General features: G+C 39.4%; 2 protein-coding genes across 3 annotated transcripts in view; both read left to right on the top strand.

Moving 5' to 3' along the window:
• grap2a (GRB2 related adaptor protein 2a) overlaps positions 1-2,893 on the top strand; it is a 36,230-nt gene extending 33,337 nt beyond the window's left edge. For both annotated transcript variants that reach the window (XM_036148680.1, XM_036148681.1), the window contains exon 8: positions 2,055-2,893. In XM_036148680.1, coding sequence (XP_036004573.1) covers positions 2,055-2,234 — 180 coding nt within the window. In that variant the 3' untranslated portion in view covers positions 2,235-2,893. The remainder of the gene's footprint in view (positions 1-2,054) is intronic.
• Positions 2,894-5,080: 2,187 nt separating this feature from the next.
• fam83fa (family with sequence similarity 83 member Fa) lies at positions 5,081-25,869 on the top strand. Its single transcript, XM_012880793.3, is given in 6 exon segments — positions 5,081-5,636; positions 19,816-19,983; positions 22,393-22,514; positions 23,335-23,484; positions 23,486-24,102; positions 24,684-25,869. Coding segments are annotated over 6 exon segments (1,581 nt in total). The 5' UTR covers positions 5,081-5,162; the 3' UTR covers positions 24,734-25,869.
• The last annotated feature ends 95 nt before the right edge of the window (positions 25,870-25,964 follow it).

Genomic DNA, 25,964 nt, shown 5'->3' with positions numbered 1-25,964 from the left:
AAAATATGCAGTTCCTATATTGTCCACGAGGGGCGCTGCGTTTTAATTAGCAGATTAAGCTTCAGGTGTGGAAAAATTCAAATCATTTCTTAATTTTTATCTGTTTGATGTATTTTGTCATGCAGGACAGTGTTTTTAAGTTCCAAAAAATGTGAATAAATGTTTTTCAACATTGTACAATCACTGTGATCAGTTCTTATGCATAATGCACAAGTAAATGTTTAAATGAGTAAAAGTATTGTTGAAATTGCACATACTTTTCTTAAAAACGCTGAGGTTATTCATAATATATTGTGTAAAAGTGAAATTAACTTAATATAAAAATCAACAACAAGTCCACATTTATTAATTCTATTTAATCTTGCAATGAGTTAACTTGTGTGGCCCTCTTGAGATCAGATTAAGCTGAATGCGGCCCCTAAACTAAAATGAGTTTGACACCCCTGCCATAGAGAATTTGTGGGCTATTGTGAAGAAGAAGCTGAAAGACACCAGAGCCAACAATGCAAATGAGCTAAAGGCCGCTATTGAAGCATCCTGGGCATCCATAACACCTCAGCAATGCCACAGGCTGATTGCCTCCATGCCACGCCGCATTGATGCACTAATCTGTGCAAAAGCATTCCCAACCAAGTACTGAGTGCATTAATGGACATTTTCAAATGTTTGATTTTGTTTTGCTGTTATATTTTTTTTTTTACTTGGTCTGAGGAAATATTCTAATATTTTGAGATAGGATTTTTGAGTTTTCTTCAGCTGTAAGCCATAATTAGCAATATTAAAACAATAAAAGGCTTGCGATATTTCAGTTGATTTGTAATGAATCCAGAATGTATGACATTTCATGTTTTTTAATTGCATTACAGAAAATAAAGAACTTTATCACAATATTCTAATTTTCTGAGACAGTCCTGTATATTATCCCAGGGCAGTGGTGCCCCTGGCGGTTAGAGAGCAGGGAGCCAGGTTCCTGGTTCTACTCCCAGAGATTTCCACTCTGGGCCCCGGAGCAAGACCCTTTACTTTACTCACATAGTGGTGGCTCCTGCTCCCTAAAGCTTAATGCAGAGGACCCGTTTCACTGGCATGTATGTTACAGTGAGAATAAGGATGATGATTATTATATTATAGGTGGAAAATAATAAATTTTGGTCTATTTTATTAATAAAAAACATGTCCTTCAAACAGGGTCATGGCGACTTTTTGATCACACTGCAGAAAAGACATTCTCCTCCTTAGTGGCAACTGTTCAATAAAGTCAAATTAAATTATTTGGTTTTTTTTTCTTTCGTTTCTTTTAAACTGGGTTAATCTGACATGGCTCCATGTTTGTTCCTCAAAAAGTTTACTTTGTAATGCAGTGGTGGTTCTTGACTGAATTTAGCAGGGCGGGGGGGCAGGGTGGGGCCCGTGTTTTATCACAGGGGCACAGAACAAAAGATTGGGAATAAAAACCTACACAGGTCAACATATCATCGTTTAATATATTAAGTAAGCCAAAGAGCCAATTGTGGCTCTGGAACTGCAGGTTGCAGACCCCTGATCTTTTCTCAATACAGCGGGAGCTTAATGTGGAACAGCTTAATTTTTTAATTATAGTTATTTTTTTATATTTATTTTTTAATTATTTTGTTATTTTATTATTGGGTAAAACCATAGAAAATACAACTGATCCAAATGACCAGTCAGTCACGGTATCTTTTTATCATTTATCAAGAAATTTATTATCATGTCTTTAATACAGGGGCCAGGAACAGTTCTATAGGGGCACCGGCCCCTGTTGGCCCCTGTTTAGAACCGCCCCTGTTGTAATGGCATATATCGTGAATTGGCGCTGTATGAATTAAATTGAATTGAGAATTTCCTGGCAAAATTAATTAAAAAAAAGTGCTAAAAAAAGTATTTTCTGGGGATCCATGTGTAGCGAACCTTCTTGGTTGTAAGGACGGCGCATTTATTCAGCGGCTCCTACTCTCACTGTGAGTTAGGATCATATCTGAAGGTTTTTAAGCTGTCTTCCAGGCGTTAATGACCGTCTTCCTGCCCTCCTACAGCGACCGTCGGCGGTTCAGGTGAGGGCGCTGTACGACTTCACCGCCGAGGAAGACGACGAGCTGGGATTCTGTGCCGGCGACGTCATCGACGTGCTGGATCGCTCGGATCAGTCCTGGTGGAGAGGGAGGCTGCGGGGGCAGAGCGGCTTGTTTCCTGCAAACTACACCGTGTTGATTTGAGGAAAGACGGCGCGTGTGGGCGCGGCTGCACGCCACCTGCAGGCGCGTTGGGCGTTCCTGACGGCGAACGCCCAGCAGGATTCTGCTCTGCGCCGCAGTGGACTGTCAGTTTGTAGGTACATCGCCAATCAGCGCGGCTTGTTCGGGTTTCACTGAACATTTTACTCCTCGGTGCTGGGAGACACACCCGCAGGATGTTTTCTAAAGAGAAAGTGCTGCAGATCCCACCGAGGAATGTGTTTTTTTGTTTGTTTTAACCATTTGTATTATCACATGTGGCAGCAGGTATTTATTTGATGAATGCTTGTTGGCTCAAAGCCTGGTCAATCAAGTCTGTCTGCTCATGTTTTACAGTAGAAGTAAGTAAATGTATTTCTTTGTCTCCTTGTTTTTAAACTGGATGTTAGATAATTACTCAGTAGATTCAATTAAAACAAGTTGGTTTGTGGCATTCAGCTCCTGATATCTCTGCATGAACTTCTGCCTCATCTTTTCTGCCTTGTCGAGCTGCAAACGTTAAGCAAAAACATTAAAAGCAATAGTTGGTGTTCAAAATAAAAGCTGCACAGGTTGAAGACTTTCCTACTGAACTCATTTGTTCTTGTGCTACTTCACAGTTTACAATCGCCTCACTTCAATAAAGAAATACAGAAAAAAGACTTTCTGCTGCGTTCTGATGTCACGCCTTCATGTTTTAATTAAAGTTTTTCTTTACAAATCAAGGTTTTCCAGAAAAGCTCCATAGTTTTATTGTATTATATTCACCATGAGGAACTTATAAACTGACAATGGCTACTTTTACCTGAAGGGTGAGCACATTTTTAATTAAACAATTTTCCTTTTTTTCCATTATTTGGTCTGTTTTTCTGTAACTCTTATGATATATTATTAAGTTCTACTGGGATAATTGCATCTTTGTATTGGAATTTGGAACTGTGAGCCATTTTCATTTTTACATTACAAATTAATTTTAAAATCAGACAACTCTGTTTTAAAATGATAATTTCATTCATTCAGGGGAGAAATATACACAACTCAATTGATTCTAGACCGTAGAAGTCTGCTTTGGTCCTGACTCCTTATCCTGGATGTATAATGAAGACGGCAAGAGAGTTAAATACTTCAGGGAAGATGAAACTTTATGTAACCTTTAAACAAAGTTTAACTTTAGTAAATTTACCTTTAAAATCCTTAAACCTAGACTGGTTTAAGTTAACGCAGGTTCTTATTGGAGTTTAAAGAAAAATAAATCTTTGACATCTTTTGTGGGTTTTTAGAAATGAGTAAAAGGCCAAATCAGTAAAATTAGGGAAACTTTATTACACCTGCAGTTTTTCTCCACGTTCTGTCCACTTTATTAGGTACATGTGTTCAATTACTTTCCAACGCCAGCGGTGAATCAGCCAATCACACGACAGTAACTCAGTGCTTTTAGCTATCCAGGCGTTTTTAAGGAAACCTGCTGACATTTAAAGTGAGCATGATAATAGGAAAGAAAAAAGATTTAAGAGACCTTATCATGGTTGTTGTTGGCGGACGCACTGTCTGGTCTGAGGACTTGAACTGCTGGGATTTTCACACACAACCATCTTCAAGGTTTTATAGAGGATAGTTCAAAGTATAAATATCCAATAAGTGAGAGTTGTGTTGAAGAAAATGCCTTGCTGATCAGGTAAGAGGAGAATGAGCAGAAAGTTTCAGTTCACAGAAGCTCAACAGTTAGAAAAATGTTGCCTGGGCCAATAACTCTGGATTTCAACATTCAGACTTGGATGTAAACAATGGATCCATCATACCTTGTATTAACAGTTTGATATGGTGCTTGTTGTATAATGATGAGCCGCTGGTACCATTCTTTGATGGTTACTTCTTGTAGGATAATGAGCAAAATCATCTGAAACTGGGCTCCAGTAAGAGAACCCCTTCAGGATGCTGGGCTGACAGGAGATTTACATCATTCACAACAGGAGAGAAATCTGCATCCACCAATGCCATCATGTCAGCATGGACCCAAACCTGAGGAATATCTCCAACACCTTCTTCAGTCCAACACAGTACTGGCTGGGTGTACCCAGTTAAGTATAAAGTTTTACTGACATGTTATTCCACCATTTAGTTACAAAATATATGGAGCTAAACCAGTGACAGCTTTCAGTGACATCAAGAAAGAGTTTTGGGATTATAAAATCAAACATTGTTAGAAAGTAAAAATGTATGGTGATATTCTAATTTTATGCAGCAGCTTTTTTCCAATGCTCCTTCAGCTACAATGTCCCTACAGTCATTAGCTGTATAAGCTAATAAAAATAATATTAATGAAAATAAAACCCTTTCTTGTGGTCCAGCAGCGGTACTTGACTGGAGCTTTCCACAAGTTCACTGCAGGTAGATGAGAAGGAGTACCGGGAAAAACGGAAGGTCCGTGAAGGAGCCTTCAAATTAGCCCCGCCCCCCGACGGCAAAATAGCGCCATCTTGTAGTGACGTCATAGCTGAAGGAGCGTTGAAAAAAAAGCAGCAGCATAAAACCATCATAAGTTTTTACTTTCTAACAATGTTTGACATTTTAATTGTTCATTGTTGAGTTTTTCAATGCAAAATCTCATTATGAATATCCCTGAATGCTGCTACTGGTTTAGCGCCATACATTTATTCAGCATTTAGATTATAGTGTGGCCGCTTTTACTGAGACAGAACAAAATGTTTTATTTGGCGAGAAGCTTCTTGAAATTCAATTATTTAATTCAAGGCCTTTTTATTCTGAAGGTTTCCGGAAGGAAAGCTGAAACAGAGCGGGGTTCTTCATTGTTGGCTCTTGGCCACGCCCCCCGGCTCCCACCTGGGCTCCTCCCACACCTGTCGGCGCAACTAACCGCTCTTGTGCAGAGCCGCGCGCCGGCAGCCAGCAGTGAGGAAGCTTTTCTCCACCATGGCGGAGTCCCAGCTGGTGTGCATGGACAACGAGCACGTCAACGAGAAGGTGCCGGAGTCCAGGCCGGAGTTCTACTACAGCGAGGAGCAGCGCGCTGCTCTGGAGCAGCTGCTGAGGAACGGCGACGCAGCCTTCCAGATGCGCCTCAAGGAGGACAACATCAAGGATTTCCTCTGCGCCAGGGAGGTCAAAGTCATCCGGGAGAGCTTCCAGGAGTACGACGCGGACAGCGACTCGGAGTCCGGCGCGCCGGAGAAGCCCAAAGAGGCCTCCAGCGCGGACTCCGGGGTCCACTCCACCTACTGGCCGCAGATGTCCGACACCGAGGTGCCGTCCCTGGACATCGGCTGGCCGGCCTGCAGCGGCGTGTACAAGGGGGTGACCCGGGTCCAGGCGTACAGCCACCCGCCCAAGGAGCCCGGCCCGCACATCAAGGAGGTGGTGAGGAGGCTCATCCAGGGCGCACACAAGGTAAAACTTATTCCTGTTAGAAAAACCGTTAAAAGGGGACCAAAAAAAAAAAAAATAAACCTCCCGATGTCTTCAAATAAAAACAAACAAACGTTCCTTCGATACAAACTACACGTTTTATGTTTGTTTGTTTTTTCAGTATAATCTTCAAAACAACCGTTGGAGAGTTTATTATTTGGAGAAAGGGATTATAACACTAATTATAATGGCTTAAGTTTGTACATACGTAAGGAATTTATAACTAACCTCACCTGAGGCTCATCTGCCAAGAAAAAAAAACAAAAAAAAAAAACAGCCGTGCACCTGAACCATTTCATAAAGGTTTCAATTTATCTGCCATTAACTATTTTTTAGACATAAATTGTGGAAATAAATAACTAGAAATGTAAAAAAAAAAAAGCATCAGTAAAAAACTTTGCATTGCACCATTTTATTGTTTTTTTTGTTTTTATCTGGGCTGCACAGTGTCACCGTATTTTTTTTTTTGCATAGTTGCCCTGCAGCAAAAAGGTCCTTGGTTCAAATCCTAGCCTGTGGTCCTTCCGCATGGAATTTGCATGTTCTCCCTGTGCATGCGTGGGTTCTCTCTGGGTACTCCGGCTTCCTCCCCCAGTCCAAAAACACGACTGTTAGGTTAATTGTTTTCTCTGCCGGCCTTAGCTGTGTGTGCATGGCGACCTGTCCAGAGCTCGGCCCTGTCTTACCAAAAACCCACAAATTGTTGTTTCTGTTGCCATAAATCCATGAAAACCCCTGGTTTTTAGTTTAACATGTTCAAAGACATAACTTTTAGTCACCTTTGTGTGACCTACAGCGTGAACTTCATGTCTCGTACAGCTGCTTTCAGATCGGAGACTGCTTTTAGAGATAACTGGATTTACTGAACCGTCTGAGCTGTAAGTTAGTTTGTGTGTAAACTCGTCCTGAGCCTCGATTTAGAAATGTCCCTGTCCTATTTGGCCTGTAGCTGGTGGAAATAATTACCCTAAAATGATTTTCTTATTGGCTGGAGGTGATCATGTGACTGTGCAACAGACACGACTCCCCAGGGTGAGAGCAATTACTGTCAATCTGCATGAGTCCTACCTATGATTCATTTCTGTTTGAAAAACAAAAACAACAAAGCCGTTTAAACTGTTGCTACAATTCTAAGGCTGAAACAGTCATTGTATTTGCAATGTTTGAACTCCTGATTATTGAAATGTAGGTTAATTAAGTGAATAATAGGTCAGACTAATGATCCGCAAACATTTCTGATCATTTCCGAGGTATTTAATTCCTTTTTTAAGCACAAAAAAGACGAGCTCAGTGTAAATATTTGTCTTTGTGTGAATATAAATCCTCAGAATATAGAGTTATTTAAAAATGATTTGTAGATGGATACAAATAATAGTAAAACTAACTAAACCTAACAAAAATGACCATATAAAAGAAAAAATACATACAGTACATAGTGAAAATTAAATAAAAAAAATACAAAATAAGTAAACAGTCTTAAGTTGAACTGATTAATGGAGAATGTAGAGATGGTGGTAATTGGAGTTATTGCATATATTGATTATTAGACAGATAATTAAAAAAAAAATTTTCTTAATCTTTTCCGATCTAATCTTTTCTTTCCATTTAAGTTCAGTTTGTTTTCAATCCATCTCATTAAATAATAATCGGTTATTCATGAAGGCTTTTTAGATCAGCCAATGTAATTTGGACCACTCTCCCAGATTTCACTACATCTGTATTAATAGTGGCGGTGATGGTCTTAACAGGAAGATGGACACCAAATCAAATTCTGCTCAAGGCCTCATAATACTTTGGGCCAGCCCTGTATGTAGAACCGCAACCATTTAAGAGATGATAAAGGATTTATTTAGTAATAACTGATTACTAACTATGTATTAATGCTGTGTGAGGGTATAATTTGTGATTTATTCATTTAAACAACGACATTTAAAAACAAATGCAGCACATCTTCAGTGAATTATCAATCCTTCCTGTCCTAAAAGAAGTGAAGTCTCACACACACACAGCCATAACAATACTTTGATACCCTTATGTTTCACATTGTACTGTTTAGATCAGTGGATATGATGTAAAGTTAACCATATTAATGGTTTTTATGCATGTTGCATGTTACTGTGAGGCAGTGGTGATTAAAATACATAAAACCGGAGGCAGGCTCCAGCATGTCTGTGCTCATCATTTGACTTCTTCAAGTGGAAATAAATCTATAATGACAGTTATTTAGTTATAGCCTTAAATGTTAACCATTAAAGGTTATGTTTCCAAGTGTGGATCTGTTAAAATGTTATAAACAGTAAATGGAATAAAATACAATACAACAGAATTCATTAGAATAGAAAATGATAAACCTTTATTTGTCCCAAAGAGGGGAAATTTAAGCAGCAGAGTCTCAGGCAAATGGAAAATACACAGATAACTTACACGTAAAAATAGGCAATAATAATGAAATAAAAAAAAATAAATCTAGACTGTTTTCTTTAATGTCAAATATACAAATATCTTAGTTGCAATTGTTAAATCTCTTGGTATCTTCATCCAATATTAATCCAGATTAGTTTGTCCTGAGGTTGTACCAAAAATAAAAGTCATCAGTTTCTAAAAATATTCTTTTGATTATCTTTTGACCCATTGTTACATTAGCATTGTGTGGTTATTCACTTAAAACTTAATGTATATTTGCAGGAAACAGAGGTACAGATGTGGTCCATTGATCTGCCTTCATGGGAACAGAACATCCAAACTGTTCTCAGAGTATTCGCCTGATATAAAATAAAATATCTTTTTTTTTTTTTTTACACCTTTAGTTTAGTATTAGGTGTTTACCAGAAAGGCTTCACGTGTATGTGTTTCACCCAGGAAGCACATTGATGGTACACCACCACCAACCTTCATTTCCTGTACGTTCAGCAGCTTCTCTGTGAATAACCATCCGATACAAACATAATGACGGTTTAAAGGTGCTTATAATAGCGTTTGCATTCGCTGCTGTGATGTTTTTAGGCATGAGGCTGTTTTTAGACCACATTGTTTATGGCGTCCCCTGAACTAACCGTAGGCTTCAGCCTCCTGGACCAACTAATCTGGATTTAAGACAAATAAAGAGACTTGGATTTATCTTTCACACAACAGATGTGTTATAAATGTACAACAAGAGCAAGCTAAAGGAGCATTTGGACACCTGTAAACCACGAATGACGACGGGGATATACTGAACCCACGTGAGCTTTCAAAAAAACCACATGTTGTTGCAGAACCAAAGCAGATGTGCAGTGAATATAAGCAAAAGAAAGCATGCAACTCTTAAAATTAAGTCAAATTGTTATTAGTATCAGGATTTTGAAGTGATTGTCCAAACGTTCACATTGATTCTCCTAATATTACAACTTTGCTCTGGTAAAATTCTGAATTTATTCTTATTATTTCCAAAAATAAACTAAAATTAAATAAGTGGCATTGTATATGAAAGAAAATAAGTTATTGACCACAGAGGAGTGCATTTCCACAAAATAAACAGATATTTGTGAGGAAATATTTGGTGTCTGATGTCAAAAAATTGTACATTTTGAGAATTTTTTTAAAATAATTATCCTACGAAAATTAGATTGAATCTAGGATATTCTCTAACATCACAGAATTAGAAACGGGTGTTCTGGGTGTTCCCGGTAAGCTGGTCTTACTATATCGTTCATAACTGACGAACTACTCGTATTTCAGCCCTATATCAGCTTTATAGGCCAACAGAAGAATGTTAAAATCAAAATAGGAAACCAGTTCAGTTATTTAAGATCCAGAGTAGTAGGATCAAATTTTGCGGTGTTGCTTGGGACTCTGGCAGCAGCACATTGGATGAGCTGCAGCAGCCATTTTCCTGTTGGTTACGCAAGTTTATGACATTTTAAAAGCTTCCTTCTGATAGGATGACTACATCGTTGCCATTTAAAACACCCATGTACATCGGGAATTTTCTTTTTGCACTGTTATGTTTTGAAATCCTCGTTAAACCGGCTTTGTGCTTACAGATTCAGAGTTAGACACGCAGAGGTTTCTAGGAACATAAAACAGGGAAGGGTTAATGGAAGCAGTAGGAGTAAACGGGAGAGTTATGAGCAAGTTTTAACAAGCTGAGTCAACTGGAGATGCAGAAGGCTGGTTTAACTATGACTTTCACATCACAACACGCAGCAGAGATTAAACCTCCTCCGTGATCTTTCAGCTCAGGTTAGCTTTGGTCTCTAGGTTTCCTTCTTCACCTGCTCAGACATTTCTACAGCTGCACCTGATTGGCTTCAGTCCCAGGTGTGCACACAAACGCCTCACCTGCGATTTGCTTGGAAAGCACCTTCAGAAGCTGGAGTTGCAGATGAAAGAGATAACTGACGTGATTGACAGCAAACGCCTCCAGAGCAGCTCTTAAAAGCCACTTATGCAGAAAATCTAATTTAACTCTTGAAATAATCAAGTTCATTGTGTATCTGCAGAAGCACACTTAACGCCCTTTAAAGGGTTTATTATCCAATCACATGCCGGGAAGTCTCCCCTAGAGGTGAGTAAGTCATTCACCCATTAAGCCTGTTAGGCGTCTTTTCATGCTCCAACATCTCTGAACCTGCAGTAAGACATCCAGACACGAACATCCACATATGCCAATCCTTGATTTTTATAGGAGCGATTTTGTCAAATGAGGACTTATGTCACTAAAAGATGAGTCGGTAGGTGGAAAATTACCTTGTAACTGCTGAAATTACCCTGGGGGAAAAAGCAGAACTGCAGGAACTGTCATTCAAGTTCACGTCTTTAACTCTCTCAAATGTTTCACCCTGGAGAGAGGAAAAAAGTGCCAGTTTCCATAGAAAAGCTGAGCTTTGCTGGAGGAAAAAAATCATGTTCATACCTTGTTATCCAGTCAGAACCTGGCAAAAAAGGAGCTAACAGTAAGTAAAATCTTCTTTGAAATGAATGTATTTGTCCTTGATTTGACAAGGTAAATAAGATGATCTGACAATGGAATAAGATTTTTTGCACTTAAAATAAGAAAAGCACAACTCCATCATCTTGTTTCAAGTGCAGCATTTCAAATTGTCTTATTATGGGGTCAAAATACTCACAACATTGGCAGATAATCTTATTTAGCCGGTCAAATCAAGAACAAATATACTCATTTCAGTTTTACTTACTTTTAGTTCCCTTTTTGCAGTGAAGGTGGAGGCATTTATACTCACTTTAAAAAGCCATATTAATATATTATTTAATGAAATAAAGCTTAAGGGTAAAACCAGCCATCATCACATCTCAGCAAAAAGAGCAAAGAATAGGTGCTCATCATTAAGTTTGAAAGACTAACTCTTGATGGTGACCCGTTGATGAGATCTTAGACCTTGGAGTTGATCACAGTTTGTTTGGCGTTGGGTTCTTGACACGTTCACAGAGGTGTTAGGATCTGGGGAGTTCTCTGGCTGCAGGTGCAAAATACCGGTTTTCTGAACTGAGTCACTTTTGCAACAAGAAGTCATTCAGAATGACTAAAACATTGATTAAATTGAGATTTCGTTCTAGTTGTTTGGCAAATGGAAAACTAGCCGATGCGTATGAACTGCGTTTCCTGAGGAGATTCTGCAACTAAACGCTGTTGGACCATTTCCAAAGAAAATGTCGACATGAGGAAGTAAAAAAGAGAGCAGACAAAGAAACTTCACATTTGATCTAATAAAGCACTGAGCTATATTATACACTGGAGTGCTGATTTTGCCGAAAAACTGAAGTCACTGGCCGCCATCTTGCTACTCCCTACTCTCACAGAATCCCATAGGATTTGGTTGCAACAACAAGCAGTTTTCTGGCTGAGTGAAAACGTTTCACAGGTAATTCTACAGTCAGTGGATGTACTAACACTATCAACTACTAGGAAATTAGGTGCTGAAATATTTTACATGTTATTCATATTAAATATATATATATGTCTATATAAGTATGTGTATATGTATATATGTATATATATGTATACACATATGTAAATATATGTTTTTGTATATTGTTATTTATAAAGTTATAAATGTTAAACATATATATTTAAATGAATAAAATGCAAAACATTTCAGCACATGACTTTCTCAGTACTTGATATTTTTAGAACATAACATAAAAGTATATAGGATTTGACATTTTAAAAGTTTTAAGCCCCCCCTGAACATGAGAAAATCCTCGTTATTCGATGCTGTAGCGCAAATATTCCCTAGTTACTGGGGGGAAATAGGGAGTACCAATATGGCGGCCGGTGGCTTCAAAGCGACTCGTTCAAACAGACGGTGATTAGCACTCCAGTGTATTATATAGCTCAGTGTAATAAAGACATTACGAGGAGCGTGTCAATCACTAGTTAGGAGCCTTGAGTTGTTGTTTTTATGCACCAACTTTAAAGCTAGGGTCGGGAATTTTTCCGGAAGTCTCCAAAAGTCCCTAACGACTATCTTACCTTGCTCTTCCGCTCTTCAGGGGGATTCCATGAAAAAAATCTTCCAAATCCACTCTGGTCTTATTTCTTTCTACTGAGGCCTTCCTCTTCTTCTCATAAACATTAACACGGTTCACTTTGTGTGACTTTCAGCCATGTTCAAACTCTACGGTGAGAACAGCTACAATGAACGGCTAACCGCCAAGCTAACTGCTAACCTAGCCGCTAAGCTAACTGCTAACCTAGCCGCTCAGCTAACCGCTAACCTAGCCACTGAGCTAACCGCTAATCTAGCCGCTAAGCTAACCGGATACATAAACACTAGAAGAGCGCCGCCAGTGAGAGGAAACTAAGGAACGAGCACACACTGGCGTCACATAAAGGCGTCAGAATGATTGCCATGTGGGAGAACCAATAAATAAGGTGATACCCCCGAAATATAAGGGGCAGAGGGGGTGAGAGCAGGAACAAAACTCACTGTGAACCTCCTTTTTCTGAATGCATCGTTTATTTACTACTATCCGGATTGAAGTACGATTTCGCCCTGTATAACAAAAAGCGTTTCTGAACAGGATTACCAACTATAGCTTTGAATCAGAGATTCTTGGATGTGCTGAATCCCTTCTTCTGTTATAAACCTGACAGGCAGGAGACCTGAAATTCTAGCCAGGTATTGTTGCGTTTAAAAAGTTTATTAACCAGAACCCTGGTGCAGGCAGGAAACCTTTGCAGGAGCAAGCTGGAGATCTGGTAGTGAAGACAGCTAGCTTACTGACTGCTGAGGTGACAGGCAGGCAGGATGGCTGAGGCGTGATCAAATCCAGGGGAACATCCAGAAGCAAAGGCAAAGCTCATTGGGGGTGCAGGATGGAGGTCGGGGTCCAGGGATGAAAAGCTTGGTAGAAGTGCAACAGGAGCAATGCACATCAGGGAAATCCAGAAGACGTGGTAGTCGTAGCTGCATAAGTTTTCTCCACCGAAGCCATTTTGGTGGAAAGTGAGGAAGCCAGCATGTTGTTCTAACACGAGGAAAGAAGGACTTTAAACACATTTGCTCATCATTTCTAGCCATTAGTTTGATGGAGTGATTTCATCTGGACTCGTTCACATCATTTTGTGCAAAGAATCAGGAAAATGTTTTTGCAAAGCAAAGTTGCGATTGATTGGATTCTTGCACTTTTCAGTAGCAAGACGATTCAAAGTGCTGGACATGAACAGAAAAAACATTACAGAGGAAAATATTACATAGGAAAATAAAAAATAAAAAACATTAGATTAACAAAGAATAAGCTAAGTAAGTCCTTGACTGGAGTTGGTCTCCATTTGACAGCCGTGTGATGAACAAGGCAACCTGTCCGGGGTTCATTCCACCTCTGGCCTGTCGGCTGCTAGAGATACCCATCAACCACCCGTTGCTCTGCAGGGATTAAGCTTCAATAGAAGATGGGTGGATTGGTCCTTCTCATCAGTCTGCACAATAATCTAAAAACAATCTGAAATGGGTTCTCAAAAAGCTGATGCGGCAACGTTTGCAGAGCAGAAGATTTGTGTCGTTGCCGGAGCTTTAGGCGCCCAACTGCAGGCAAAAAACAGAAGAGGTGAACTTTTAAACAGTTCTTCAGATAGTTTGAGGAACCGGCATTAGTTGAAGCAGTCCCAGGGGTTTCCTGTGGCTGACGATGAGGCTGTTTCAGCTTTCCTCTGATCATTGGCAAGAATAAAACCTTTTCTTTTTCAGTTCGTGGATTCTTGGTTATCTCCTGAAAACTCTTGAAACTCAGGAATCTAAAGAGTGTAAGTGAATCGAACTTCTCCAGAAATCCTGTTTTCTAAAATTTGTCCAAGATGAAACATTTGCTGACATTCACGAAGAACTAAACTCTATTAATATGTGTGAAATTAATTTCTGCGAGTGTTTTTTTTTTTTCCAATTTTTGGTAATCTTCCAAAACTCCTTTTTATGTTGTTAATTGGATCTTCTGGGAAAAATATCAACAGTCCTTAATTACTGTTATTTATGAGATATACACCCATCTTTATGGATGTTAGTAAAGTTTAATGGGGAATTTGTTAGCGCACGTTTTAAAATACTTTACTTTTTACTGTGAGATGAATTAGTAGATTTTTACTTTAAGACCATTAAAATGGATGCTGATTTTAAGTGTTTAGCTTAGTCAGAGCAGGTTCTTGTATCTTGTAAAATTAATTTTTTATGCATGTTTATTCCTCAAATAAATCTCAAAATTTACAGTTTATTCACTGTGGTAAATGCAAAAAATTCAGACATTATTATTATTATTATTGTTATAATAATAATAATAATAATAATAATAATAATAATAATAATAATAATAATAATAATAATAATAATAATAATAATAATTACTAACCAACTAACAGCCTGTAAATACTAACCAAATCCCTTTTTATCAATAGGACAGCACTTTGTTTAGCTTATTATTTATTTGTCAGGGACAATGTACAAAAACATTTATCTCACGATGAGAATAGATGCTTTAAACCAGACTTAACTAAAGCTACTTTCCATCTTCAGTCCCTGGGCAAGTGTGCACAATAAAACAATTCACAAATAATAAAGCAATGCACAATACAAATTACCATTGACTCATGTATAAAAATGAGGAGTTTATATTTAATTTATAATACAAGACACATCCCCTAACAAGGTTAATTGGCCTCTATTTGTCAGCTTCAGTCTTTTTCCACTACATCAGGATTGCTGAGCGGTCTCGGTCAAAGTCTCTCCTGAAGGCAATCTTCTTTTGGGGCTGGTGGTCTAGCAGTTAGGATGCTTTGTCCTCAGAAGGCTGCAAGTTCCCCTGTTTGAATCCCACACTGCCACCTGAGTCCCAGTGGCATCCCGCTGCTGCTTAAACAATGGTTTAAATGCAGAGGACAGATTTTATTGGAATATACAAAGTTGCAATGACAAAGTACGACGATTATAATTACCCAGTGTTAATATTATTATATCAGCCGCATTAGCACAACTAAATGGAGGAGAGCAGACCGATTTGTTTCGTGGCTTCGCCATCGCTGGGCCTAATTTGTCAGGTGGGACGTGTTCTCAGTCCAGGAGCAACTAGAAAAAGCAAAAACAGGAAAACAGAAGCCCGAAACCCTCAAACACCTCAGGGTCGTGAAACAATAGGCTTTGGTTTAATTTGATTTTCCATTTCAGCTGAAGACTATTGTTTGGAGTGCTGATGAGTGGATATTTTTTCACATATATTTCTCAAATTAAAGGTTGCATCTTTGATATGAGATTATGGTAGTGCAATAACAGATATATTTAATGTAAGACTTATGAGTCCTATTCCTTTCAATAATAAGGGTGGAGAAAATGGTACTTGGCTTCCTAGCAGCCGGATGTTATTGGATGTCACTCATTATTTTTTAAATTTGTGCTTTGCATGAATGTTTTTTTTTCCACTGTCAGCTGGATCAAGTTACGCCACAAACAAATGAGCTCCGATAAGGTAGTGGAAAAAGAATGAAAACTTCATCAACATAAAAAGCCACCAGATTTTGAGCTCACCACAAGGTAACTGAGCTCATTTAATTGAAAATAACTCCAACCCGTTGTTGGGAAACGTGGTATAAAACCTTATATTCTGACTTTAAAATGATTTCTTAAGCATGCGACTCATAACCGTCACTGGATTTGGTCCAAGCTGTTTTCAGTGACACCTGTAATCACCTTGGCAAACGAGTTCTTCCATTGAATCAGCCGCTGCAGGAAAGCTGCATCACTGCAGCGACATGAAGATGGGTGAAGTGCTGAAGCATTTATTGCTTTAAATGCTGCTTACTAACAGCTCTGAAAACCTGCTGTTGACTAAACCTAAAACCAAATAAATCTTTTCCACCCAATCTGGGAGGACAGGTTTTACATTTTTACTACTGTGGTCTTAAACTGTTGACTAACTAAAGACGAGGAACCAGGAAAAACATTAGTTATCATGAATAGTTTCCACGTCCATTCTTTGTTTCTCTGTCTTTTAATAGACTAGTTTAACCAGTCATTGTCCAATCAGTTCAACCTGTAAAGATTACAGCCATTACCTAAGCTGCTAAGGTTTACACAAAGATTTTGTTTTTGTTTTGTAATGTCTAATATACTCTAATAATCTCTAATATATCTCTTTATACTCTGGTAGAAGATCCTTACTCTCTGTACCTTTGAAAGGGGCGGAGCTTGGTTCCTGGGTCTGTGTTCTGATTGGTTGGGAGGATGTAATGATGTAATATTAACCTTAGGGCTGGGCAAGTTAACGCGTTAATTTCGCGTTAATTCATTAGACTATTAACGGCGATATTTATTTTATCGCGCATTAACGCATGTTGCTCACATGCTTTCAGTCAGTGTCAGTCAGCAGGCGCGCTGACTGCAGCGCGCTGTCACGGCAGCACTCTCCCGCTCCCCCTCCCCTCTCGTACATGGTTCAGCGGCGCCAGCCAATCAGCACGCAGGCTCAGCCTGGCCCGCCCACTCAGCTCTCACACAAACTTAACACACAAACAGCTGAGAGAGACCGCAGCAGCGGAAAAACATGAACAGGGGAAGTAGCACCGTTTGGCTTTATTTTAATACCGTAAATGAAATCAAGCTGTATGTTTTGTAAAAAGCCGGTTAATTTCAGTGGAAACACAACAAATTTATCTAAGCACGTGAAAAAACATGAGCAAGAAATCGTCGAGCCACAGAAACGGAGAGAGGAGACGAAACTTCTGTCATTGCCCCGACAGACCCACAGACGTCTCTGACTGAGGCGTTTCAGTCCTCCATGGAACATCCAGGTAGATCAGTGGTCATCTTCAGCAGCAGTTCATGTTAACTTTCAAAGTAGATATTATCTATCATATGTTACTGGAGCCCACACATAACATGTAATTAAGACCTTGAAAGAACCCAGTACATATATTAAAAAGTGTTATTTAAGATAAGATAACATTAGCTAATCCTTTTTTTATCCCAGGATGGGGAAATTTATAGGATTAAAGCAACAGGCAGGTGCACACAACACAGACAAAGAGGTGGATTAGCGAAAAAACACTGAAGATAACATTATTGTTATTATTATTATTATTATTATTATTATTATTATTATTATTATTATTTAATTGTAATAATAAAATAAAAACCACAAAACCCAAAAGGTCAACAGTTTCATGATACATCAAGCTTAGGGACTGGCTAATATACAGCAGGTCAAAAAAGGCCATATTTTGGCTGCAGTGCTTGCTGTTCTCTTATGAAGAAAAGATCAACTAGTGCACTAAATTCATAACCTGACAACAGCCAGAGCGATACATGCATCTGGCTGTTGTCAGGTTACTAAATTCTAGGGCTGGGTATCATCTAGGATGAGCCGATTCGATACGATTCTCGATACACAGCTCACGATACGATACGATTCTCGATACATGGCTCAGCTTGCTTTGATTCCAATATCGATATTTATTACTTTGAATTAATGCTCAGTGATTCAATCACCAAAATCAGCCAAATATTATGTTTATGTTCTATTTATTGATCACAGACATATTAACAGGAAAATAAAGTGCATTTGCTTCAATGCATTTAACGTGTCACAGAAACCAAAAATGTGCCCAAACATCTGATTTTAGGGACAAAGGAGCTTCTAAAATCCTGTCGGCCGTTCCACAAATTCGTCTCACTTGCTCTCCTTCGCTGTGAACTGTAATGGTTGCGCTGTAATAACGCCCCCTAGAGGTTGGGAGGTATATCGATATTGAAAGCCAGAATATCGATATTAAATCGTTTTTAAAAATATCGATATTAATCTTTATATCGATTTTTATGCACAGCCCTACTAAATTCAATAGATAGGTTGAAAATATCCAGTATAAAATAAGTGCTACAAATGTTACAACATATTTGTTCATATGGCAGCAGAACATTAAAATAAAAGTGCTCTTTACACTACTTTTGAATTCATTCTTGGAGTTTGCGCATACAATGCGACTAATCATGATTAATCGGGCAAATTATGCGATTAATCACGATTAAAAATGTTAATCGTTGCCCAGCCCTATTTAACCTACATGTCTAAAATGCAAAAGGAACGATACTGTTATTGTATTGAACTTTTTATAACCGTTTATTCTATCATCGATATACATCTATTGATCGATATATATTGCTATTGAATGATCGTCCAGCCCTACGATGGTGGATCTGTGATGCTGGGGGCATGATTCTCTCTCAAAGGCCCCTGGGAAATGTTCAGTCTTTAACATCAGGGAGTCTTTAAAATGTCAGAAGATATTTTTAATAAAGATTTGGCGGCCACTGCCAGAAAACTGCAAATGTGTTTTCGTTTGGTCTGCCAGTGGCTAAAGATCTAAAACATGTGGTTAACAGACACATTTAACTTTCCTTCATGGTCACCTCAATCTTCAGACCTCAGACTTTAGCATATGCTAAGTGAGTATTGTAAGTTTGTACCGTATTTATCAGACCATAAACCGCACTGGATTATAAGGTGCATTAAATATTCTTCCCAAGTGTGTACGGCAATATTAACAGTAAAATTTTCTTTAAATTAGTGTAGTTTTCCTTGATTTGAGCAGGTAAATAAGACTATTTGCCAGTGTAATATGATTTTTACACTCTGTAATCTGTAATTCATGTCCATCATCTTATTTCAAGTGCAAAGCAAGGGAAATTTATTTCTATAGCATTTCAGTACAAAGACAACGCAAAGTGCTTTACCTGATTAAAACGTAGGAAAATAAAAATAGAATAAAAGCAAGTTGGAATAAAATGTAGAGAAAAATGAAACAAAATAAAACATGGGAAAATGGGAACTAAAAGCAAATATTTAAAAAAGTTGGACTACAAACTTAAACTAATGATGTTTCAGTAAAACAGTTTAACTAGAACAGTCAAAGGCAATCCTAAACAAATGTGTTTTTAATCTAGCTTTAAAGGAACTCAGGCTTTCAGCACTTTTACAGTTTTCTGGGAGTTTGCTCCAGATCAGTGGAGCATCGGAACTATAGGAACAGGATATCTAATTATCTTATTTTGGGGGTAAAAATACTTTTTTTCCTTTGGCAAATTAATTCCTTTGGCAAATTATTTAACTTCTCAAATCTATGAAAAAGATACTAATTTCAAGACATTTTTACTTACTTTTAGTTTCCTTTTTGCAATCCTTTATCCGTCTCTGTCAGGAGGACAGAGTAGCTGGACTACACTGCCCTGTTTCTAGCATAAGGCCAAAATAAACTTTTATATTTAATTAACTTACTAGGTTTATTGTTGCTAGTGCGTACTCCAGGCTGCCTTACATGAATGCACTTCTAGTTTAGACATTACAGTCAGGCAGTCTGGTAGACAGCTCAGGGGTCCTCAGGTAGTGACACAGTGTACCGTAATGCTCCTAATATCCACTGAGCGAAGCGGCTTTGTTGCTAACCAAAGTCATATTTACACATTTAAACAGATTTATGAGCGCATTGTACCACATAAATCAGTCAGTAAGAACAACGGTGATCATAGATAAGGAGCACCATCAATCTTTGAGAAGTTTTAAGGATTTTAAAAATAAGTGTGCCTTGTAGTCCAGAAAATATGGTACGAATTACGAATTGAAACATATAAGCAGAAGTAGTTTGCAGACCAGTCTCACCCTCACCGCCTGTCTCTCTGCTCTCCAGGTGGTGGCCATCGCTATGGACCTCCTGACCGACCTGCTGATCCTCCAGGACCTCCTGGACGCCTCGTCACGCCGAGGCGTGGCGGTTTACGTTGTGCTGGAGGCCACAGGAGTTCCCCACTTCCTGGAAATGTGCTCCCGGCTGCAGATCAACGCGATGCATCTGCGGGTGAGCAGCGGAGAGCTTTGGAGGGAAATGTCTGTCGTTTGGTCGTGTATTGCAGAGATCATGGGAGTTTTGGGGAAATTCCTGACGAGTGTAACTTAGTTCAGAGATGAAGCGTTGATCATCATAGCTGGAGGTATTTTTCCAGACATCTTAACGGTTTAAATGACAAAAGCTGCGAAGGTGGCATAGATTCATGGGTAGTTTCAGGTTTAGGGTTCAGGTCGACTCGTGCCTTTGGTCTTTTTTCCAAGAAAGGTGTCTTCTGGAAATTCACGGACAGGACAAAGCTCAGGGTTCTGCTCAGGCTGCAAAAGTCCAGAGTTTGACTTCAGAATCTTCTGAGCCTGGATGTGTCTGGAAAAAGAAAAGGAGGAGATAGAAAAATATTTATAATTCTAGACTTTATTCCATTTTTCATCGTCATTGTGTCCTTCTGTCCTTCATCTCTTCCTTATATACTTCCTTGTGTCCTTTTTCCTCAATCCATAACATCCTACTTTTCTTCCTTCTTTCCTTCCTTCATATCTCATGTCCTTCTTTCCTTCCTTCTGTGTGTCCTTACTTAATTCTCTCCTTCCTTCTTTCTGTTCTTCCTTCCTTCCTTATTTGTGTCCTCCATTATCTCCTTCATTCATTCATTCATTCATTCATTCATTCATTCATTCATTCATTCATTCTTTCTTTGTGTCCTTCCTTCCTTCCTTCTTTCCTTTCTTCCTTCATTCATTCTTTGTGTCCTTCCTTCCTTCCTTCCTTCCTTCTTTCATTCATTCTTTGTGTCCTTCCTTCCTTCCTTCTTTCATTCATTCTTTGTGTCCTTCCTTCCTTCATTCCTGCCTTCCTTCCTTCTTTCATTCATTCTTTGTATCGTTCCTTCCTTCCTTCATTCCTGCCTTCCTTCCTTCTTTCATTCATTCTTTGTATCGTTCCTTCCTTCCTTCATTCCTGCCTTCCTTCTTTCATTCATTCTTTGTGTCCTTCCTTCCTTCTTTCATTCATTCTTTGTGTCCTTCCTTCCTTCCTTCCTTCCTTCTTTCATTCATTCTTTGTGTCCTTCCTTCCTTCATTCCTTCCTTCCTTCTTTCATTCATTCTTTGTGTCCTTCCTTCCTTCCTTCCTTCCTTCCTTCTTTCATTCATTCTTTGTGTCCTTCCTTCCTTCATTCCTTCCTTCCTTCTTTCATTCATTCTTTGTGTCCTTCCTTCCTTCCTTCCTTCTTTCATTCATTCTTTGTGTCCTTCCTTCCTTCCTTCTTTCATTCATTCTTTGTGTCCTTCCTTCCTTCCTTCCTTCTTTCATTCATTCTTTGTGTCCTTCCTTCCTTCCTTCCTTCTTTCATTCATTCTTTGTGTCCTTCCTTCCTTCCTTCCTTCCTTCCTTCCTTCCTTCATTCTTTCATTCATTCTTTGTGTCCTTCCTTCCTTCCTTCCTTCATTCTTTGTGTCCTTCCTTCCCCCTCTCTTCCAATTTACGTTCCTATCTCCTTTTCTTTCTTTCCTTGTATCCTTCCTTCCCTTCCTTTCATATGTCCTATCTTAGATAAAAGTTAAATTTGAGAGCTGATGCTCTCAAAAGTCAATTTGAAGGTAGTAAGATTTCCATTTTTACACCTTAAATATTAATCTTAATTATTAATGTTAAAACAACTGTTTTATAAAGAAATAGCACATAAAAGGATTTCCATTTACGCTATTTAATCCCTTTGTGTGCTGCTATAAATGCCGCCTTGATTCAGTTATTCCACCAGGAAAGGCCGGCAGCTCCAGCTTCAGTTCTGTTCCTTACAGCCGTGTCAGACTGAGCCATGAACAGAACATCCGGTATTCTTTAAAAAAGCTTCTACTTATTGAGAAAATGTAATGTAATATTTACCCTATATTAAATTCTCTCAGCAGGTTCATTCATCCTCTCAGAGACTTTTAGATTTAGACAAAATTGTTGCAGTTTAAACAGACACAAAGAGCATTAACTGGAGTTTAAAACGTTAAATATAAATGTTGCACAGGACGACAGTGCCGTTGAGGAAAGGAGCTGCAGCTCACTGAGCCGCTCTGACACTCTATCTCCTCTGAGACACAATACCCGGCCTTATCTGCTGCCTGCAGGGCTTTACAGCGCAGTCGGACCGGATCGGTCTCAGTTACGCCGTGAAAGGCCCTTTCAGAGCCTCCGTTACTCTCGCTTCTTACAAACCAACGTCGGTGGTTCCTGAGAACTGAGACACGAAGCGTAACTCGATGCGTCACCTCCACTGTGGTGTTGACAGGGAAGTGAAGCCTCCTCCCAGTTTGTCCACATCAGCTCCTGACCGACTTTTATGTCTGTGTAAATCATCAGGCTGTTTGCTCAGGATCACCTGAGGAACGGCGAGCTGCTGCGTGGTGGAATAAGGCGTGTGTTTCTTTGCAGAACCTGCGTGTGCGTATGGTGAGAGGCGCGGGGCTGGCCCTGTCCTTTGGAAAGCTGCCCGGCGCCCTGAGCTCCAAATACATGCTGGTTGACGGGGAGAAAGTGATGTTTGGCTCCTACAGGTGAGTACCGCCGTTCGAGCGTTGCTGGACATTTTTTATCAGCGAGAATTATATACAGCATTCTCACTTATTGATTTCCTGTTTTTCTTTATTACTTTTTTTCCGTTGGCGTCTAACTACTCCCGCATACTTTAACCGATTTCAACAATTTTGGTATCAAAACGTTCGGCTCGTTCCCGGCATGACTGCTATTTCTCATGGTTATGCTAACTTTTACACTTTTTCAAATATTTAACTTTTTGTGCGATTTTTTTTTTTTTTTTGGCTGTTCCCATTGAAATCAATGCAAATTCTTCACATTCTTCAAATTCTTCCAATACTTTCAATTCTTCTGATTGTTCTAATTGTTCTAATTCTTCAAATATTTAAAATTTTCAAAATTATTTAAAATTCTTCAATTCTTTTCAAATTTTCCAAATTTTTTCCAAATTCTTCAATTTTTTTCAAATTTTTATTTTTTTTTCAAATTCTTCAATTCTTTTCAAATTTTCCAATTTTTTTTCCAAATTCTTCATTTTTTTCAAATTTTTCAAATTCCTTCAAGTTTTTTCAAATTCCTTCAAATATTTCAAATTCTTCACATTCTTCCATTTCTTCTAATTCTTTATTTTTTTCAAATTCTTCAAATTTTAAAAATTCTTCAAATCTGAATTCATTTTTTTTCAGCTACTTTTTCTCTTTTGCAGTGATGTTCTGCACCTTCTCCTCAATCATTCTGCAGATTAGCATTCTCACTCGCTGTTACGCAGGAACAGCTTTTTCTAGTTCTATTTATTTTTTATTCGGAGGGTTTAATCGGTGCTTTCCTTCTAACCTCCAGCTTCAGTTGGAGCTCGTCTCGGCTGGACAGGAGCACCATCACGGTGATGTCCGGCCAAATCGTGGACTTCTTCGACGGTGACTTCCGGGAGCTGTACGCGGCGTCGGAGCAGGTGGACCTCTACAAGGAGTTCGGCATCACCAAGCCTCCTCTTCCCTACGCCCGTCCTGAAGCCGAAGGTGGAGCACGTGCGGCCTCTGCCCGTCTCCATGTCTCGCTTTCAGGTGTCGGTCGGGGATTCGAGACAAACGGACCTAAAGGTGCCGGCACATAAGTACCACAATCCCAAGTACTCCCTGGTGTTTGGGAACGGTTTGGGCCGGACCGGCTCCTTGCAGGACCTGTCGACTCAGAAAGACTCGCTGGTCGGTGGGCTGAATCAGAGAAACGGCTCCCCTCACAAGGCCGACCGGGTCTCGTCTCCAAGTCCGTCCTCCACCACAGAGGAAGAGGATAAGGAAGGAAAGGGGAGTCTGAAGAAGAACGAGGGGAGCGGCGTGAAGAAGCCACGCAGCTCCTTCAGGAACTTCTTGAAAGGCCGAGGAGCCAACCAGACGTCAGAGACGATAGAGGAAGGCGTGGTCACTCCTCAGAGCCCCGCCCCCATCTGCAAGGTGCCGGAGACTAACGGCGTCACGGGGAGCGAGCTGGAGGATTCGTCTGAAGTCCACGAGAAGCTCGGAGCGCTGAGAGTGAAGATCAGGAAGCCGACGAAGCACATGGAGAGGAGCGTGTCTCTGCAGACCATCAACACCGGAGACGAAGACGGTAACTGGCCGTTATTTACCGTCTGTCACGTTTCATGAAACAGCAGCTACAAAAAAATAAGAATCATTCATGATTCCAGCTAATTACTGCAGAGAAGTTATTAAAAAATAGAACTTTACCCACGAAAGATTTGATGACATATCAACCAAATTCTGTTTTATTTGGTCTTATTGGTTTCTTTAAAAAGCATTCTTTCTTACAAAAAGAGTAAAGCTCTCAAAATAATGATATAGATATAAAGAAAAATACCTAAATATGCGGTTATTGCTTATATACCCATTAAAAGTACTAACTGCTTTTACTAAATATTACTAAATCAGATATGGGCTAATAGATGATACGTGTGGCCCTTTCTCTCTCCTGTAGATAATTATTAGCTGCAGCTTCTACTGTGACTAACTAAGTGCTCTTTTTCATCTTAATAACTTTAGACTTTAGTCGGAAAACTTTCTGAATTTCAATAATGAGCTGAACTTGACTGCATCGTTCTCCTGAGCTGGAAAAGAGGAACGGTTCAGGCTTTAAATAAAGATGCTGAGTGATTTATTTATTTATTTTTTTGTTCCTTTTTGTTTCATCAGGATTAAAAAGCCGCCGGCGGCATCAGAAGAAGAACTGCATCCAGTCTTGAGACGAAAAGCAGCGTCGCGTGAAGACTGACTCTCCCCGATGTCGCGGCACCGACTGACTGTAAGCAGGTGAAGCCGCGCCGGCAGCAGCGAACTGAAGGTCTGATAGAAACGCTGGAGACGCTTTGTAGCCATAAAATGCTGTCAGAGGCGGATTTAACTGCCAGCTTTACAGTTTTTCTACATTTTGTATTAAATTATTCCACTGTTCAACGTTTTTTCTGTGCGTTTCACTCGAGCCTGAGCGTCACATGGTGTCTTACATCACACCTGGTTGCCATGGGAACTGGAAAGGTGATCAGGTGTGACGCCGCCCTCGTCCCGTCTAGCTCTGGACTCTCGGTAACGAGGCCAGCGTGTTGTTCACTCTGCGAATGATACACCAGAGCCTGTGTAGACGCAGTTGGAGTCCAAAAGAATTTAAATAAAGATGTGAATCCTCAACAACCGGCACTTTGTTACCGAACTTAAATAAAAGACAAAAGCGTCAGCAAAAAAAAAAAAAAAAAGACTCTTTGATTAAAAGCGTCATATAAAGACTGACTCGCAGCAGATAACAAGACGCTCAGCAAACCTTCATCTTTCTCCATGTTTGGGACAAAGATCCAGGAGTCAAGGAATGAATGACAGATCTGTTTTAAACATAGAAGGTGCAAAAGTATTTCTCCCCTTTAAAAGGTTTACCTGTTTTTTTACTTATAAATGTTTCTGGTCATAATACAAATAAAATGATGGTTTCTTTTATCATGGGAAAAAGATCTATAGAAACTAACCTGTCTCTATGCAGAAAGGTGACCCCCCCCCAGCCTGTAGTTAAATGGGGATTAATCTGAGCTGAGAACGAACAGAACCAAAGTCCAGACCTGAACCTGGATGGCACGACGTGTCGGGACCTTAAGGGAGCCGAGTAAAGACTGAAGGCCAAAGATCCGAAGCCAAGCATTAAAAAAAAAAGAAGAGTTTGCTAAAATCTCTCCACAACACTGTGAAAGACTGATAAAAACACGATTACTGACAGTTTTTGCTGCTAACTGTGGTTCTGACCTATCATTACACCCAGTTTGTCATTTTGCTTTAATGATTTGTTAAATAAATATGACATGAATTAAAGTTTGGTTAACCTAATTTCAAGACCTGACACGGACAGGGTGACGTTTTCTTGTTTTGATGGCGTTTTATTTTATTTTTTTATTTTGCACAGCTGTTGAACTGAAACATAAGTGATGGTAAAGA

The sequence above is a fragment of the Fundulus heteroclitus genome, chromosome 16 (genome assembly GCF_011125445.2).
Source record: "Fundulus heteroclitus isolate FHET01 chromosome 16, MU-UCD_Fhet_4.1, whole genome shotgun sequence".
Taxonomy (NCBI): Eukaryota; Metazoa; Chordata; class Actinopteri; order Cyprinodontiformes; family Fundulidae; genus Fundulus; species Fundulus heteroclitus.
This window is presented reverse-complemented; position numbering and strand designations above follow the sequence as displayed.